General features: G+C 37.8%; 1 protein-coding gene across 1 annotated transcript in view; it reads left to right on the forward strand.

Annotated features, from left to right (window-relative positions):
* Positions 1 to 20,479, forward strand: part of YWHAQ (tyrosine 3-monooxygenase/tryptophan 5-monooxygenase activation protein theta) — a 38,884-nt gene that overhangs the window by 11,737 nt on the left and 6,668 nt on the right. The window contains exon 3 of the mRNA XM_069493902.1: positions 18,626 to 18,749. Coding sequence (XP_069350003.1) covers positions 18,626 to 18,749 — 124 coding nt within the window. The remainder of the gene's footprint in view (positions 1 to 18,625; positions 18,750 to 20,479) is intronic.

Here is a 20,479-nt window from a genome sequence, read left to right on the forward strand (position 1 = left end):
TCACGCCTGTAATCCTAGCACTCTGGGAGGCCGAGGCGGGTGGATCGCTCAAGGTCAGGAGTTCAAGACCAGCCTGAGCAAGAGCGAGACCCCGTCTCTACTAAAAATAGAAAGAAATTATATGGACAACTAAAATATATATATACAAAAAATTAGCCGGGCATGGTGGCGCATGCCTGTAGTCCCAGCGACTCGGGAAGCTGAGACAGTAGGATCGCTTAAGCCCAGGAGTTTGAGGTTGCTGTGAGCTAGGCTGACGCCACAGCACTCACTCTAGCCCGGGCAACAGAGTGAGACTCTGTCTCAAAAAAAAAAAAAAAAAAAGAAAAAGTCATAGATGATCCTCCTTATATAGATATCAAAAAATAGTGATTTATTTTTGTCTGGGACAAGTTTCTGAAAAGTTCTGCTTTTAATCTAAATGGCCTGGCAAGTGTTCATAAAGCTATTTTAGCTATTGATAAAATTACTATGCTTTTCTTTTAAGTTTATATCAAGATTTTAGAGCAGCATATTCAGCCCCAAAATCTGTTGAGTCTTTGACAGACCTAATAAGATGGTTAATGTAGGTTCTCAAAATAGTTTTCAATAGGATATAGTTAATATTCTCTTTGTTGTGATAGTAAAAATTTATGAATTAAGAGAGTTTATGGAGAAAATTAGGATTAAGGGGATGGGTGTATGGGTTGAGGTCACAAATTAATCCATAAAAGCCCAGAACTGGTTTTTAATTCAACAAATGTTCTCTGGTCTTGTGTGCTATTTTTTGTTTGTTTTTAATAATTTTTTTTTTTTTTTTTGGAGACAGAGTCTCACTCTGCCACCCAGGCTAGAACGCCTTGATGGCAGCCTTAGCTCACAGCAACCTCAAACTCCAGACACCAGGCTAATTTTCCTTTTTTTAGTAGAGATGGGCTTCCTCTTGCTCAGGCTGGTCTCCTGACCAGCCTCAAGTTATCCTCCTGTCCTGGCCTCCTGGAGTACTAGGATTACAGATGTGAGCCACTGCACCTGGCCTGTTTGTTCTGTTTTTAACATTTCCTAAAATAAAACAAAGACAACGCTAAAAATTATAATGACGTTTTACAAAGTTATAGTAATTGCTATACAAATAGAGATTACTATACAAATAATTTCCTTTCTTAAAATTCATTCCTCTAGGGAAGCTTAATGATCTTCCCCTAAAGTTTCAAATAAATGTTTATAGAATAATTTGGCTTAGTTGCAGATATTGTCTCCTTTAGAGAAGCTTTCAATCTTGTTTTTCATTGTCTGTATTTGATAACTTGGAATGTCCATTTATACATATATTTAATTAAATATAATTCAAATGCCATAAATTTTACCTTTTTAAAGTGTACAATTCAGTAGTTTTTAGTTTATTCCCAAAGTTGCATAGCTATCACTACTAATTCCAGAACATTTCATTACCACAAAAGAAAATCCTGTACCCATTAATAGTGACTCTCCACCTTTTTTTTAACCCAGCCCCTGACAGCTGCTAATCTATTATACTTTCTGTCCCTGTGGATTTGCCTATTCTGGATATTTCTGGTAAATGGAATCATATAATAAGTGGACTTTTATGTCTGCTTTCTTCCCCTCCCCTCCCCTCCCCTCCCCTCCCCTCCCCTCCCCTCCCCTCCCCTCTCCTCTCCCCCCCTCTGTCCCTTCCTTCCTTCTTTCCCTCCCTCCCTTCCTTTCTTCCTTTCTTTCTTGTCTCACTCTGTCACCCAGGCTAGAGTACTGTGTCACCAGCCTAGTTCACAGCAACCTCAAACTCCTGGGCTCCAGCGATCCTCTTGCCTCAGACTCCCGAGTACCTGGGATTACAGGCATGTGCCACCACACCCAGCTAATTTTTCTATTTTTAATAGAGATGGGGGTCTCACTCTTGCTCAGGCTGGTCTCAAACTCCTGACCTCAAGTGATCCTTCCCGCCTTGGCCTCCCAGAGTGGAGTGCTAGGATTACAGGCGGTCTGGCTTCTTTCATTTAATCCAACGTCCTCGTGGTTCATTCATGTTGTAGCATCCTTCAGTACTTCATTTCTTTTTTTTTTTTTTTTTTGAGACAGAGTCTCACTTTGTTGCCCGGGCTAGAGTGAGTGCCATGGTGTCAGCCTAGCTCACAGCAACCTCAAACTCCTGGGCTCAGGCGATCCTCCTGCCTCAGCCTCCCGAGTAGCTGGGACTACAGGCATGCGCCACCATGCCCGGCTAATTTTTTCTATATACATTTTAGTTGTCCATATAATTTCTTTCTATTTTTAGTAGAGACGGGGTCTCGCTCTTGCTCAGGCTGGTCTCAAACTCCTGACCTTGAGCGATCCACCCGCCTTGGCCTCCCAGAGTGCTAGGATTACAGGCGTGAGCCACTGTGCCCGGCCAGTACTTCATTTCTTTTTATTTTTTTTTTTAAATAAAACTTTTGTATTTTGACAAAATACGTGTAACATAAAATTTACCATTTTAATCATTCTGAAGCATACAGTTCACCATCATCCAAGTCCATAACTCTTTATCTTACAAAACTGAAATTCTACACCATTAAACAATAACTCCCTATTCACCTCTGGTAACCACCATTCTACTTTTTGTCTCTATGAATTTGACTATTCTAGGTAGGTACCTCATAGGTAGAATCATTCAATAATAGTCTTTTTGTGTCAGGCTTATTTCATTTGGCATGTTTATGTTGTAGCATCTATCAGAATTTTGTGCTTTTTTGTGGCTGAATAATAACATTGTATGGATAATATACCACATTTTGTTTATCCATCCATTTATTCATCCATTGTTGGACATTTGGGTTGTTTCCACCTTTTGGCTGTTAAGAATCATGCTGCTATAATTTGTGTACAATTTTTTTGTGTGTGCATGGTTTCATTTCTCTTGGTTATGTATCTGGGTCTTATGGTAGTTCTGTTTAGCTGTTTAGGGAACTGCCAGCCTGTTTCCCAAAGTGCCTGAAACATTTTAGATTCCCACTACAGTGTTTGAGAGTTCCAGCTTCTCTACATCCTCACCAACAATCCTAGTGGGTATGAGGTGGTATCATGTGCTTACTGGCCATTTATATTACCTTTGGAGAAATATCCATTCAAACCCTTTGCTCATTTTTAAATTGGGTTGACTTTTTATTGTTAGGTTGTAATATTTCTTTATGTATTCTGGATGCTGTACTTTTTCCAGATAGATAATGTGCACATATTTTCTCTTCATTCTATGGATTGACTTTCATGTTACTGTTCTTTGGAGCAGAAAAGTTGTTAATTTTGAAGTCTAATTTTTTTTCTTTGCTTGTGCTTTTTGTGTAATATCTAAGAAACTATTGTCAGGGTCATGAAGATTTACACCTATGTTTTCTTCTAAGCTTTATCATTTTAGCTCTTATGTTTAGATCCTTGGTCCATTTTGAGCTACTTTTTGCATATGGAGTGAGGAAAGGGTCCAACTTCATTTTTTTGCATTTGAATATCCAGTTGTCCTATTTGCTGAAATACCAGTTCATATATCCTTGATCTAAAATTCTCACACTTTTGGAAAAAATAATCAGAGGTAATTGGACATAAGGAAAACGCATGATTCCTTTGTTTCTTGTGCTTCAGCCAGATTGTTCACCCAGAGTGCTGTGTTTTGTTTCCATCCCTCTACTCACTGCCATTTTCACTTGTAATGCATTTCCTTTCCCATTTCTGTATGTTGAAATTACACCCATCCTATGAAATGTCATTTAAGTGCCGCTACAGTCCATAATCAGTTACAAATTATAGCTTACTAATACTTCAGATCTGTTAACCTTGTACCATCCTGTGTGCAATTATGGGTAGATGGGACATGTGTTTACCTGTAAGGAAACTGAGGCATATTAATTTACTCAGTTACATGCCTAATTAGCCATGGAACTCAAATGCACTTTTCTATTAATAGAATAGTGCTCCTTCCATTCCCCCACTGCCTTTCATTATAGAGCCTTCCTTTATAGACCCCATTCTTCTGAAATCATCTCTCCTTTCTTCTCTGAATTCTCTTGTGTAGAAGTGGAAAAGAATCTGGGCTTTAAACATACATACTTTTTAACTGGAGCGGCTCCTTTTTATCCATTTTAATATGTACTGATATTGCTTATAAAGACTTTGGGACAGGGAATAATTACTGCTTTTTAACGCAACCATTACCATGTAAGATGGAGTCCAGGTTCCCTCAGAGGACCAGTGAAACCTTCCAGCCTTTTTTTTCAGTCTCCTTTGTGTGTGCTCCGACTACATGGAACTATCTGTGGATGTCTCCTGTATTGTGCACTTTCTTACCTTTGCTCTAATTCTCTCATGTAAGAATGTGGGATTGTATTTAGGTAGTGTCGTCTTTTTCACCAAGTCTAGTATTGAGACTCAATTCAGTTCTATATATTGTCTGGACTTTACTAGTGTCCTAAGTTCTTCTTGTGGCTGCCCCCAAAATAAATCACATCCAATTCAGATCAGTATTGATAAGCTATAAGGTTATATAAGAATAAGGACTTTATTTTTTCCTCTATGTATAATTAAATACTACTATACTTGCAAGCTTATTTTTTATGCTATGTCCAGTAGTTGAATTGAATATAATCAGTAATTCATGTAAGTTTGGTTGCAGTGCAGAATAATATTCTTACCAGGCTCTTAAATTCCCGTTGACTTTGTTCTTTCGTTTGTGCCCTGTAACAGAGTTGATAGACTAGAGGCAGGAAGGGATTGTATATAATATAGCTGCAGAGATAAATGTATGTGCTGTGTGTGGGTTAACTATATGGAAAAGTTAGCATGCAAATAATGATTTCTGTAATGTAGTAGTGGCTTAATTCAATTTATCATAGAGGTACAAAGCTCAAATGAAAGTACACATTGTATGCTTGCTAGTATAAGTCAATTTCTATTTTTAGTAGTCTTCCTAGCATATAGCAAAACTTGACTCATATATACTAAGCTAGAAAGGCAATTTTGACCTGTATTTAATTAAAGAACATCCTTTCTGTTAAGTATGAGGATGTCTGTCCAGTTTGATTATTTATGACCAAACCAAGATTTGTCTTCCTGTTCTTCCCCCTCTCTTTTAAGGAAAATCCTTTATTTCTTCACTATCATTTGTCCTTTCCTTTGCAAATCTGTGGCTAAAATAGCTTGTGTACACTAATAAATTATAAGTTTTTTAAGGGAAAGAAAGTATGTATAGACATTAGTATTTGCTAGAAATGTTGCAAAATGGTAGTTGTGTATGTTTAATTGTTTTTAATACAGATAAACATATTTGGAAGGTAGTATTAGTGTCTCCAGTGGATGTATTAAGTTGTTCTGCCCAGCCTGCATGTCTTGGCTGGCTGCCGTTGTGGTGGCTCATGCCTGCATTCTGGGAGGCTGAGACGGGAGGATAGCTTGAGCTCAGGAGTTTGAGACCAGCCTGAGCAAGAGTGAGACCCTGTCTCTACTAATAGAAAAATCAGCTGTGTATTGTGGCTTGCACCTGTAGCTACTTGGGAGGCCGAGGTAGGAGGATTGCTTGAGCCCAGGAGTGTGAAGTTGCAGTGAGCTATGATCACACCACTGCACTGTATCCCAGGCAACAGAGCGAGACCCTGTCTCAAAAATAGATAGATAGATCAATAAATAAAATAAATAACAACACCAAACCTGCATATCTTGGAGTAGAAGGTATAACAACATTTTATATTGCAGGTATGGCCACTGAGTATCCAGCTGCTAAAATGTGGGGATATAGCAGACAGAGGTTAGAGACTGGACGTTATGTTTGTTTCTAGTAATATCTGGAATTGGTTTAGCTGCTTTGGGTAAAGTTAAGGGACAAAGACCTTGATTTTCTTTAATACTGGTACGTTGCAGATCATAACACATCTTTACTTTATTGCCCTATTATTTGTCAGAGGCTGTACCCATTCTGTTATGTGTCTTTACCACTGCAGTCACAGCAGCTTGGTAGCTGGGTTGGAAGATAGGATGAACATTTTTATTTTTACACAAGTGCATCTTTATTTTTGAAGTGGTTAATTGGTTTTTTGGGGGAGGAGTGCGTGATGCTCACAAAAGGGCTGTCCCATCCCCTATAAACGATGCTGTAGCAGATGTTGATAGCGGTACTACTGCAATTTTGCCTGGGTCATGGAATCATGGTGGCTAGAGGTCTTAGGGACCAGGAGAAAGCATTTAGAAATATTTGGGGTAGGGAGATAAATAAAATTTTACTCCTTTTATTGACAGTCTTGGATTCTCTTCACCTGCTTCTTCCTCTTCCCCTTGCCTGTTTATCCTGTGGGTTTTATCTCCTTATTTGCTTTTGCCCACAAAAATAACCACTTGATTGCATAGACTACTCTTTGGCTTATTTTTACTTTCACTATAACTACAGTGGCACGTATCCCACTGAGTCTGAGGAGTCCATGTTACTTCTCTGACGTGATGGCAATTCATCATATTAATGCATGACATTAATTTGACAAATATTTCAGCTAGTGTTGGATTTTTAGGTCTTTTGTTACTTTTAGACTCAAATCTCAAAAGTTTGAAAATTTTCTGTACAATGTGATTTTTAGTCTGTACAAATACAATGTTTATCCTAACCTTTTCCCCAGAAAGGCATATTGACGTTAATAAATGCTTCATAGTTGCATGAATTTTTAAATGTAAATTGAAGGGCCACCAGGCCTGGCCAACAGTAGCTCACCTTTGAGTAGTGCTGTAGATACTGCCATGTTTCTTTTTTCACTCCCGCCCCCAGTACCTGCTGTATTATTCCTAGCATCTAACATAAAGGATGTTTATATGTTTTACTTCTTAGAATGCCATGTAAGTATTTGAGAGACACTTTGTTATTGCCCTATTGCCCCATGCTCTCGTTGGTGCAAGAATGGTAGTAACATTATAGAAATAAGGGTGATGTCGGTCAATTAGGACAGTACTTTACAACCCCTTTCGTGTACTGGCACACAGGGAATAATGGTATTTGGCCTGGTGCAGTGGCATGCGCCTGTATTCCCAGCTACTCAGTAGGTTGAAGCAGGAGGACTGCTTGAGCCCCGGAGTTCAAGACCATCCTGGGTAATGTAACAAGACTGCCATGTCAAAATTTTTTAGAAAAAAGAGAAAATACTGATTTGTATGTTGCACTGGGGACAATGGATTTCTCACCCTGCTGCTGTGATAACTGAGGGGATCAATATTTCTTTACCATTCCAATTACCTGGAAGCTCTAGGCTAGGGTCTGATTCTGCAGGACCTTGAGTGCTAAGCTTTAAGTTTATTTTTTAATAGGCTATTGAGCAGGGAGTTACTATGCCCACAATTGAATTTAAGGTTAATCTGGCAGCGGGGGTATAAAATGGATTAGAGAAAGAAGAACCCTAAAACCTGGTAAATCAGTTAGATTATTAGATTAGTTGAGGTGAAATGCTATGGTTAATTTGGGTAATAGAAATAGGAATGAGACTGAGAAGGCAGATCAAAAATACCTTACAGAGGTAAAATCGGTTGGACTTGACAGCTGGTGGTGGGATGGGAAACAAAGAGTGAAAGGTAGTGCTGATGAGCCGGGTGGCTAGGAGATAGGAGGGTGGTGAAATAATTAGTAGAAATAAGTAATAAAGTTTAGAAACATGTTTGAAAACAAACTTCTGTTTAGGGCATGTTGAAATGTGGTAGACAGACATATATCAAAATGTAAAAGGATACTCAGCTCACACTACAGAGAAGGTGGGAGTGTGGATGAGAGGTGGGAGAGGGATTACATTACCTCTCGGAGTTACTTTAATTTATGCTGTGGCCGTTAGCCTTACGAACTCAAAACATGCTAGTGTGGAGCCATCTTTCAAGGACAGATCCACAATAATCAAGCTCATGTGACTGGTTTGTAAAAACAAGGAAGTTTATTCATTTATAGTGAGCAATAACTGGCACAAAGATTGCAATACTTGTGTTGGCATGACCAATATGTTCTCTTTCAGGAGGCAGATAGACTCACTTAGGAATCAAGTCATAATCAGGAAATTTCTCAGTAAAATAACAGGAGAAATTGAACGGCTGCTCAAATGTTTGATGGCCATCATCTCCACAGTAGACGGATTTGTTAATACATGGATTGTGATTGATTCTCCCGTAGACTATATATTGGATCCTGCAGTGTCTGTCCTTATGTATCAAATTTAGACAAGCTAAATCGTTTCCCTCAGGAGTTTAGAGTTCAGAGAGGGGAGATATATATTTCTAACATATACTGTGTTTACTTTTCTGAGGTTTCCAGATGCAACCTTGACTTTCTGGAAGAAATTACTTTTGAGGGCTTGGGTGACTAAATATATGGGAGGCAGGGAGAGTGAGGCCAAAGAAAGCAGTAGGATTATACCCAGGTTTCGAAAGTTGAGTAGAGGAGGATCAAGGGTAGAAAGTTCCAGTGGTCCATCCAGATGTCACTATATATAGGAGGCACTTGGCTTGGTGGGTAAGGAAAAGATCCTTGGCATGTTGCATGATGATGGAGGGTTACATACCAAGGAGTGTTCTTATTAACTCATTTAACTTCACAACAACCGTGTTAAGTAGTAACTGTGATTAACTCTATTTTATAGATGAAGAAACCGTGGTACAACTAGGTGAGGGCAGCTTTGTGAGTTACTAGCATGTAGCTAATTGGTTAAAGTCATGCCAGTGAATATCTCAAATGAACCCATGTCTTGTTACCTTAAAATGGATAGTAGGCTTTTGAAGTATTAGGGATCCTTGATTATTCTAATGGAAGTATTTTCTCCTGGAGCAAATTATTATAGTGCAGTTGTCACATGTTAGAAAATGTAATCTTAAAAGCAGTTACTTGTTTGATTAAAGGAAAATAAACCCCTGAATAGTACCTGTACAGAACATGGGTTTGGGTTTGGGTTTTAGTTTTTTTGTGGGAGACTGTACCCGACAAAAAGCCCAGGAAATAGATTTCTTGCTACTTCTCAGTGATGATAGACAAAGTTTGTCTGGGGTCTCTACCCTCCCACACACTGTCACTGTGTTGTAAACTTCTGCTTTTTCATCTAGCTTTGTCTCATCTTTCTGTCTAGCACCTGGATATATCTCTCCCTCCTTTCTTTGGAGCTCTACTGTATTTTTCCTCATATTTTATCTATTTCTATTTAGCATTTAGATTATTTTTAGTAGAAGAGATACTCTGCTTAAGCTGTCTCACTATGTTGCCAGAACCAGAAAGTCATGTTTCTTTGAATCTATTTTAAGGTTGTGAATCACAAATTAGGTGCTCCAGGAGAGTGAGATGTGTGTGTGTGTGCTTAATCTGATACACTACTTTTCAGTGCTCTAAAAGTAACATGTAAAATGTGTTAGCATTTCATATGGTCAGGTAGATAATACACTAAATACAAATTCAGACTTGCATTTAAATTAAAAGTCTTCTGTTTGTGTATTTTATTTGTGCTGAAATCAAGTGGGCACATTAACTTGTGTTTCTGACATTAGTCAGAAAGGTTGGTGATATTTTATCTGATTTATTAAATAATATAATAGAAAAATATTAATAAATACAGTTTTATTGTCAGACAAGATCTTTACATGAAGTTTCATAAGATATATTTAGAAAATGTACTAATATCATTAACATACAGAGTTCCTACAAATCACTAAGAAAAAAATGCATTAGGAAAATGATAAAGGATATAAACACTCTGTTGGTTAAAAAGGACATACAGATGTTCAACTTTATTTATAATAAAACTGCTAATCAAAGTGTAGGAAGATTTTCACCTGTTAGATTTGAAAAGATTTTTAAAGTTTCATAACCTGGGTTCAGAAAGATGTTGAGAAGCAGGAACACTTAACATGTTGCTAGTGAGAATTTAAGTTGAAATTACCTCCAGGGAGGACAATTTAACAATTTATCCTAAGGATTAAGTATATGTTTGGTACATTGTTGGAAATAGCAAGATTGGAAGCAACTTTAAATGTTCATCAGAGGGCTGGGTGCAGTGGCTCATGCCTGTAACCCCAGCACTCTGGGAGGCCAAAATGCGGGAGGATTGCATGAGCCCAGGAGTTCGAGACCAGCCTGGACAACACAGCGAGACCCCATCTCTTCAAACAGTTAAAAAATTAGCCAGGCATAGTGGCGCATGCCTGTAGTCTTAGCTACTCAGGAGGGTTGCTTAAGACCCCAGGAATTTGAGGTTGCAGTGAGCTACAATTGTGTTGCAGCCTGGGCAACAGAGTGAGACCCCATCTCTTAAAAAAAAAAAAAAAAATTCAAGGCTGGGCGTGGTGACTCACACCTGTAATCCTAGCACTCTGGGAGGCCGAGGTGGGAGGATCGTTCAAGGTCAGGAGTTCGAGACCAGCCTGAGCAAGAGCGAGACCCCCGTCTCTACTAAAAAATAGAAAGAAATTATATGGACAACTAAAAATATATATACAGAAAAAATTAGCCAGGCATGGTGGCGCATGTTTGTAGTCCCAGGTACTTGGGAGGCTGAGGCAGTAGGATCGCTTGAGCCCGGGAGTTTGAGGTTGCTGTGAGCTAGGCTGACGCCACGATACTCTAGCCTGGGCAACAGAGCCAGACTCTGTCTCCAAAAAAAAATAATAATAAAATCAAAATAAAACATTCATCAGAGGAGACTAAATAATTAGGGTACTCATACAGTGCAATACTCTACAGTGTTATATATAGAATGAGGCAGTTATAAATATGTGAATATGGAGTAATTTCAGAGGGATCATTATTTGGAACAACCAAGGTGTAGAACAATGTGTAGTATGCTAACATGAAGGATAGGGGAACTACATGTGTTTTAAATAGTTTGAATTTCTGGAAGAATATACAAGAAACTAGTAATGATGGTTTCCTTGAGGAGGGGGAAGAACTGTATGTTTAAGGACTCAGGAAAGGGAGAGGAACTTTTTCACTTGAATTTTATGTGAAATACGTGCATTATTTTAACAGGAACCACAATGTGTGAAAGAGAAGATAACAAAGGAAGAATCTTGTGTTAGATTTTAATTGAACATATCAATATGAGGCGGGGATTTAAAAAATAAATTCCCTGAAGAAGCTTAGAAATGGGGCAGAACGGAAAAAGTATCATTTTTCCTAGAAATTTTTCAGTTGGTAGTTAGCTATTGTACAATATGATTTTTATAAAAATAAAGAATTAAAACAATTCAGTAAAAGCACTAACATTTCAAAGTGGTACTATGTGAAATTCCATTTCTGTTGATCCATTTCAGCATGTTGCCATGCCATAGCTGATGTTCACTGACAAATACTGCGTCCTACTGCATGATAGGCACTGTGCTAAATTTTGTGAATGAAAAGCAGAGGAAACATTTTTATCTAGAAGTTCATCTATTTAACAGGTTCCCCCTTTAGATTTAGTACCTTAGAATTAGTGTAGATTCCTTTTCTTTGGAGACAGAGTCTAGCTCTGCCATTGTCTCAGAATAACATTTCAGCCAACTTTTCTATTTTTAGTAGAGATGGGGTCTTGCTTTTGCTCAGGCTGGTCTCTAACTCCTGAGCTCAAGCAGTCCTCCTGCCTTGGCCTCCCAGAGGGCTAGGATTACAGGCCTAATTACCACTCATGGCCAAAATTAGTGTAGATTTTTAAAACTGAGAATATTTTGATTACACTTGTCCCTCCCTATCCTCAGGAGATTGGGTCTAGGATTGCCATGGATACCAAGTCCCTCAGTCTGTGCTGCTTAATCTCCACATATGTGGGCCTCACATCTGGTGAATCCTGTGTTTTCCATCTGTGTTTGGGTTGCGGATACAGAATCGCTGATAGTGATAGCTGACTATATATATTGAAAAAAATCCATGTGTGAGTGCACCTGTGCGGCTGAAACCTATTGTTCAGGGGGTCAACTGTATTTTGTAGAAGAGGAGATTGAGCTAAGAAACTCGATCTAGACTCAGACTCTAGAACCAAATTACTAGCCCAGTGCTCATTCCACTGAGTTACTCACGTATAATAATTCATAGTGAATATTGTGAAATTTGGTGCCTTTAGTAATATTGGTGATTGGAGAGGGTTTTTTTCCTTGTTTGTTTGTTTGTTTGTTTACAAAGATGACCACCTTCAGTGACTTTCTACCTCTTTTTGCAGTTGTGCTTTTTCATATGCCAGTCTCCTTGCTTTGGAGGCAGCTTCAACCTTACCAGCCCTGCCTAGGGGAATTTTTGCCTTGGAGTACCTTTCCCCTCCACACTTTCTGCCTCTCGTTTGATGCCTTAAGAAAAATTCTTGAAATTTCTTAACAATATAATTATTTCCTATTTGAGCTTCCATAGCACTTTTGTATATACCTTTCACCCAGTGTTTCTGCTCAGGTGGGGGGGCGGCGCAGCACTGACATTGAGTGGACACAGGCCATCCTTTAATGCATAGGGGTACAGACCTGTGTAAACTAGAAATGATTAAGGAAAAGTTCTTAAAGGAGATTAAGAGTGCTACTCCAGTGAACACATGGATGATAAAGTGAAACAACAGCCTTCTTGCTGATATGGAAAAAGTTTTAGTGGTCTGAACTTCTCCTTTGCATTCACAACTTGGCTGTTTGGCACAGGAGGCCTAGCTTTTGTCTATCTTGGTTTTTGACATGCCTTCCTTTCACTTGAAAACTTAGAGGCCATTGTAGGGTTACTAACTGGCCTAATTTCAATATTGTATCTCAGAATAGGGAGAACTAGGGAGAGAGAGAAAAAGAGAAGATGGGGCATGGCCAGTTGGTAGAGTAGTCAGAACACACAGCATTTTTCAGTTAAGTTCACTGTCTTATATGGACATCAGTAGTGGGCCCCAAAACAATTAGATAGTAGTAACATCAAAGATCACTGATCACAAGTTACCATAACAGATATAATAATAATGGAAAAGTTTGAAATATTTTGAGAATCACCAAAATGTGACATAGAGACATGAAGTAAGCACATGCTATTGGAAAAATGGTACTGATAGACTTGATTGATGCAGGGTTGCCACAAGAACAAACAAACAAAAACACCCACAGTATCTGTGAATCACAATAAAGCAAAGCGCAATAAAATAAGATCTGCCTGTACTAAGGCACCAGACTAAAACTGGGATAGTCCTGGGCAGACCACGTCGTACGGTCATTCTCCTCTTCCAGCACACTTCATTGTTAAAATTTGTTTGTGGAGGTTTGGAGTTTGACATAGGCTTCAATGAAAAGTTTTAACCTTGAGGATACAAGGAAGTAAGGGTCTGAGTAGGCTTTACAACTTGAGTTTGAGCTTTGACTGATGTCTTCTGCCGTCTTCTGCCATGTGATGTTAGTAAGATCACACAAGTCCATAGGATCAGTCACACTGGTTAAGGTTTGCTTCTGTCTCTCTGAAAATTTTTATTTCATTCCTTTGTTTTGTTTTGTTTTGTTTTGTTTTGTGAGACAGGGTCTTACTATGTTGCTCAGGCTGATCTTGAACTCCAGGGCTCAAGTGATTCCTCCGCCTCAGCCTCCCATCTGGGATTTAAGGCACATGCCACAGCGCCAGGCTCTTAGTTCAATTTTCTTAAAAAATGAACTTAAATGGGCAACAGAGAGGAATCAGGATTCATCATTCTTGGATTCTAAGTCTTAACATTTCTAAATCAGTAACGTTTTTAAATAATGCAAGGACAATTGTTTAATGGATTTATTTTATTAATGGTAGAAAATATTTCCATTGATGAATTGATGTTTTATGATCAACTTGTATCAAGTCTTAGGTGATTCACTGCCTCCTTAGTTAAGACAACAAATACTTCATGAGATTTAACCCTAGTGGGTATACTCATATTAATAGAATGGTAATTTTGTTACCAAAAACCTGTATTCTTTCTCTGCTTTTTATCAGCCACAAAGAAAGAACGAACATCCAATTGGTAAGGCATTCCCAATTGGTAAGGCATTCGAGTTTTTTTATTCTGTGGCCAAAGAGTGGAGGAGGAGCTTCTCTAAAGGTACCTTCTCACTGAGCAAAGGGAGTGTGCAGGTTTTAAAGAGTTAGATACGGGTGGAGGTGGTGTGTAAGCATGTACAGGGTGTGGAGTTTCACATGCACAGATGCAGCCCACATACATGCATCATCATACATTGCATGTACAGAAGAAAATGGCGATTCTCATTTGGGGGAGTGATTTTTAGTATTGCAATAATACGTTAATGAGTTAAAGGTAACCGGAGGTCACCTACTCCGGTCTGCACCTGCTGTGTGCAGGTCTGAAATTCTGGCATCTAAACTTCTGGCAGCTGGCAAGCAATCACGTGGCTATTTGTAGCATTTGGGCCACCTGATATCCTTGAGCAGCTGTGCTTCTAGATTACAAATACTAAAGAAAAATGGTTAAAGAAAGGAAAGAGAAGGAAAAAAAAACCTGTTAAAGTTTTTCCATCCGCTTTGTCAGGGCCATCCGGTGACAATTTCTGAGACCAGAGGCCTTTAGGTCATAACTCTCATTGCATCTTTACAGAAACAGACACTTGAGAGAAGCTTTGACTTTCCATAAGATCATAGTATTAACAGCAACATAAAAGTCAGTTTCACAAATGATAATCTAATTTCTAAAGCTCCTACATTCTGAAATAATTGTTACTATGTCCTATTTTGTTTTAGTAAGTAAAAGTAAATCTCTAAACGGCCTTATCTCTTGAAGATGTGTTCCATTTAAGGGTATATTTATGTGCTGATTAAACTGTTAATAATACGGATAATGACTTATACACAGCATATATACCTAAAGTTAGAGATTGAACATGTTAATAGTGTATTAATAAACCTCAGTAAACGGATAGAGAGGAAATTGAAAATCTGCAGAACTTTTTTTGTTTCGTGTTATTTTGCTTGTATTTTCGATTATCTAATCTTTCTTAAATAAATCAATTCTGTATATAAAAAATAAGATACATAGTGAGAGACAAGCAACTTACGGTGTCTGTTAAACAGAAATCACTTATGAATTTAGGATAAAAAGATTAGTTTGAGGGCCATAGAATATTGCCACTGAAACCAAATGAATTATTTTGGAAAAGCTGTTGAAGTAATAGTAGGACTGTTATATGCAAAAATAGTTAACTTTTAAAGATAAAATTAGTACTGGGGTTTTCTTATTCTTCGTAGCCTTTTTGCTAGGACATGGGGATGGGGGGACACAGGAGGAATAGTTACTATCATAAATTTGCATTAATATTATTTCTTGACAAGTTCATTTCTTAAATAGTTTTTTATCCTTTTGTGATATAGTCTTTATGATTATTCTCATCCTATTTTTCTGAGATTAAACTTGTTCTGAGGTCCTTTAGCACCTACAGTTTCTTTCCTTTGGTTTTCCTTGTTTCTATGGTCTAGAGTGTCCTAAATTACTAGTCCATCTTGTAATTGTGAGTAGAATACTGACCTCTCTAAAGTTCTCTCAAATACTCAAAAAGGAACATACTGCTACTTGCATTCTACCCTTTAGTTAAGTAGCACTGTGAGCACTGGAAGGAGCCCCAGCCTTAGCCCTCTGACCCCTCCCAATATCATAAAATTTGCTAGTTGAAGCGTTTACAAGGGGGAGGTTCTGGTTAATGGATAAGAATAATGAACAGAAGAAATTAGTGGAAACTTTTAAGTATATAGATGATAAAACTGATTCCCGTCCTCCCTGACTTCCTACCAGTAACCTTATTTGGGAAGGTTTTTCAGGGAGCTACATGTCTGTTTGATGGTTTTTGTCTCTGATCTGTGTTGAGTTTTTAAAAATAATTTTAAAATTCTTACAAATTAAATTGTATAAGCAGGCTATATATCTTAAGTATTTATATACCATAGTCTATCTGCTATTAATAATGTCTGGTATTGATAATACTAGATAAGCCATGATCAATTTGGTAAGAGATGAAGCAGAATCCATTGTATCTTTTAATTGGGCTAAAATATACATCTCTACTACTGATAGTATGTGAAAAGACAGAATTATTCTGTACCTGTTGTTTCCTTCACAGAGAGCTAGTGACATCTGACAAAGAACCATGATACCTGGCTGAAACTCCAGGATGGAAGTAATGCCCAAGTCACTTTATAAAAGCCCAACACTGTAAATCGTACGTAATGGCTGTAAGCAAACTAGTAGTCAAAGTTAATAATTTTTAGAAAGAAAAAGTTATAGTTCGCTCATAAGTGGCTGTGTTGTAACTAATGCAGTAGCTGTTTAGCAGCTTTGTGAATCCTTGTGAGCAGCACCCCCACATCTGGCAGGAGGGAGTCATGCTAGAATTGAAATTTCTCTCTAATCCTCACTCCAAGCCCTTGTTCTAGTCAGACTTTTCTCAGCCTCTGCTCCCACACTTCTACCACATTTAATTAGAATGCTAGATCTTAAAGGTACCAAGTAGCATTTTTTTGTGACTGTAAAGAACACCTTCGCGAGAGGTGGCACCTTTTCAGAGATGATCTGTGATTTCATTGTAACTGACTGACTCACTTGGGGGAACAAGAAGAGTGAGCGATGTTATTTTACGTTATAGTTCCGTGGTATGGGCACAGGCAGAGGAGCTGTTTCCCTCAGTATAGATACTGTGTTTGCTTTAGATATAATACTTCGCAGAATCTACTCTTGGTTAAAGATACCAATGACTGAGTCAGTTTGAGATCTAGAACTTTTTTGTGGCTGTCTCATTATTGCCTCCCCCTAACACCCTGAATTCATTTCTTAAAAATAGTTTTTAAACCAAAAGTCATCCATGATATATAAGAGGGAACAGTTAAAGTAGTATAAATTTTTTTCTAAGACTCTGAAGAAGTTTCTCGAGTTTGTTTTATTAAATAACTATTAAAATTATATTGGTGATGTTGCAAGGAAGATACTCTTAAAATCTGGTCCTTGAGTTCTTTTTGTGGTAGTGCAGGCACAGCACTTGTGTTTACAGTTGCCTTTAGTTTGGGTATAGCTGTAATGACCTCTGTTGCCACACTCCCAGCTCACCAACTTTCCATTTCAAGTCACAATTTTGATACTTGACCCTTTTATAATGTACAAACTTCTGGGACTTTGTTAAGTAATTTTACACTAATTTTATTTATTTATTTATTTATTTATTTTTCTTTAACTTCCCCTGGCCTCAGGCCTTTAAAAAATACTTTTAAAAAATTTAAACATTTAAAGCGTTTTATTAATTTAAGGATTTAAAAAAATTTCTCTTTATTTTCTTTAAAAATAACTTACGGATGCAGTAATTGCATTTTGTTTAGGCCATTTTAATTAGGTTATTTTAGATCTGTAAACAGCATTCTTTTTCTTCAGTAATTATGTCAATTGGAAATAGTCTTACTGGGTCGTTCTCCAAACTCCCCAGTTTTGTATCATACTTGGTATTTTTATATAACATTAACAGTATCTGTGGCTATTTTGCCAAAATGTAAATGTGGTTTTCTCTGTTCCTTGGTAGTTTCACTTTGCCTAGAGCATTGCTTCTCAAATTGTGCACGTAGGCAGAGGAGCTGGCTGACAATAGCTAACATTTACTGAGCACTTAACATGCAACACTGTTGTAGGCTTTGACAACTGTTTATGGATTTTATTTCCAACACAAACCACTGAGGTAGGTATTATCTTAAATTTTTAATGAGAATTTCATTCTACTTTGCAATACTTTTTAATACAAAAAGATTTTAAAATTACTTAGCAAATGACACTGATAATCTACAAAGATATCTATTGTATTTGCCTTCTGTGACTTTTTACATTCCCAAGCATACTTTGTCCCTCTAAAAGTGAAAATTTCTTTGTGTGAAATCAGGGATAAAAGACATACTTAAATACTTAATTTTTTAAATAGAGTCAGTAGACCAAATTACTTCATCAGATGCTATATTAATAAGTTTCTGAACCCCTTGCTCTTAGTTCCTGAACTTACCTTGTTTTGGATGGATACTTATATACGAAAGGGCACTGAGCAACACTGACCTGGGCCATTTGTGGTTGTACTGTTCTCCTCATACTTGATGTCTGAAACATTTTGTTTCTCCTCCCTAAAGTGATTGCATATTCTGTTTTCTGCCTGCTGTATATCTACCGTTCCTTCTCGACACTTCAAATATCCCTTCCCCAGGAAGCCTGTCTAACCAGAGGCCATCTCCAGCAGAGCCAGATAACGCCTCTCTGTGTGCTTCCATATCACCTTATTCACTTACCTTTTAGTGCTTAATGTTGTGTTTACAAACTGTGCCCTTCTTGAGGGCAGCGATCTTACCTTATGTCTTCTTTATATCCATTATGGTCAAATACCTGGCACCTAGCAGGTGTCAGTAAATATTAAATGAATGGATGAGTGAACAGACAGGCTTTTTCAGATTGCATTGTTAGGTGTAATCTGGCTTTGCCATTAAAAACTATGGGCTCCATGATACAAAGCCTGTCAAAGTAACTAGTGGCAACAGCCTGACCTCTGCTCTAAGAACATGCTTCACGTCCAGGGTGGTAGGTATAGTATTACGGTGGTAATTAATGATTCAAGTGAATGATAGGCAGAAGTATATTATAAGTTCCCATCTGTGTTCAAATAGCTTTTACTAGTGCCTAATGTTTTATATTATTTATTTCAGGAATTGTTGGATAAGTATTTAATAGCCAATGCAACTAATCCAGAGAGTAAGGTCTTCTATCTGAAAATGAAGGGAGATTACTTCCGTTACCTTGCTGAAGTTGCATGTGGTGATGATCGAAAACGTGAGTATGTTTGGTATATGGGTAAAGCTAAAGTATAGAAAAAGAAGTGGGGATAAATGGGACACTGACAGTAATCTATACTAGTCTTCAGGCTCTTTGTAACTTAAAATAATTATGGAATCTATATCAAGAAAATAAAGATTACCAAGTATTCTAAAAAATGAAAATATAGTCATGAATTTCCATCATATACCCTTAAAAGAAATTAAACTCATATATGAACTGTGATTATAATCTGACATCGTATTATTAAAATGGCCTTAATCTTTTATGCTTTAGAATTTTAGTTCACCATATTTTTTAACTCTAGAGATTTTTGCATATACTTTATAAATGATTCTGTATTTCAAATGGCTTTTAGTGTCAATGTGCCTTAAATCTTAAGATGACTAGGAGCAGCGTCCCAGCTTCCAGACCCCTGCTGATCTCTCAGCACCATGAACCACACTTCCAAACTTTCTTTACCTTGCCACCACTGACCTCCCCCCAAACTATGAGATACTTAAGGATAAACATGAGTTAGTTGTGCTGGGGTCACTCCACAGCCCCGCTTCCTCGATATCCGATCCACGTCTGCAGTGAGGTATCCATGCCCGTTCACGTCGTCAGGTCCCTGTTCATGAACTGATGCTGCCTGGGCTTTGTAACATTCGCCTACTCCGTGAATTCTAGAGACAGGAACGTGGTGGGCGATCTGACCTGGGCACAGGCTTACGCCTCCAATGTCAGGTGTGTAAATGTTTATGCCCTGGTCCCTGGCATCCTTGTGATCATTGCACTGATCATGATTTTCACCTCTAGCTCAATGATAACCTTTCAAGCGATCTCTCAGATGATGAAGGATCTTGAAGGCCAGTAGTAGTGCCCATGTGCTCCACCATTCACTGCTGAGCCTACACCCTGTGGCTGCTGGCCCTACCCCACTGGACCCCTACCTCTTTATATAGCAGTTTATACTCACATATCTGTCTATAGTGGGAGTCAATAAAGTGCACGTGTTCCTGGAAAAAAGCTTAAGATAACTGGAAATTACATATAGAATATAGAAACAGAACGTGCATTTTCTGTTTGTCATATTAATTCATTACTATTTTAAAGAGTCATAACATTTACTGCTATTTATATGTAGCCAAATTTCTGAGGAGGGGGGATGAGATTGAGTGTATTATTGCTAGTGTATAATTGTTCCAGCCCCACAGTAAATTTGAATGACCCACATGGTTAGGTTTTACTCTGTAAGGTTGAATACACAGGAATTGTGATTAATAAAGTAGCAGTCAAAAATAGATTCAAGTATGAAATACCTATTTTTTTCCTTAGACTATGAAAGAAAACATAGATATGGGGAAAAGAGTCATCCAGTTGCCTAACTTGATTGATAAAAAGTGAAAGTAAATTTATTAGTAATGATCTCAGTCTCCTGGGGTATTGGTAGCTGAGTATAATATATATCCCATTAAATATTGTGTACGTGTCTGCTACCAAATTTATTGAATTGTAGGTAGAAGTATCTCTTAATTCCTTATTTTTTCCATTAAGGTTACTATTTTGTTCTAATTTTGTCCCATACAAAAGTATTTGTATTGTGTACACCCACAAGTAGTTACTATGACCTCTTACTAAATTACTAACTGAAAGTGAGAAGATTTTTATCATCCTAAATACCAATGTAAGATGTAAAGAGAATTTGTACCTTGAGAAACTTGTACCTTGCCTTCACAAAATCTGTA

The sequence above is a fragment of the Eulemur rufifrons genome, chromosome 19 (assembly GCF_041146395.1).
Source record: "Eulemur rufifrons isolate Redbay chromosome 19, OSU_ERuf_1, whole genome shotgun sequence".
Taxonomy (NCBI): Eukaryota; Metazoa; Chordata; class Mammalia; order Primates; family Lemuridae; genus Eulemur; species Eulemur rufifrons.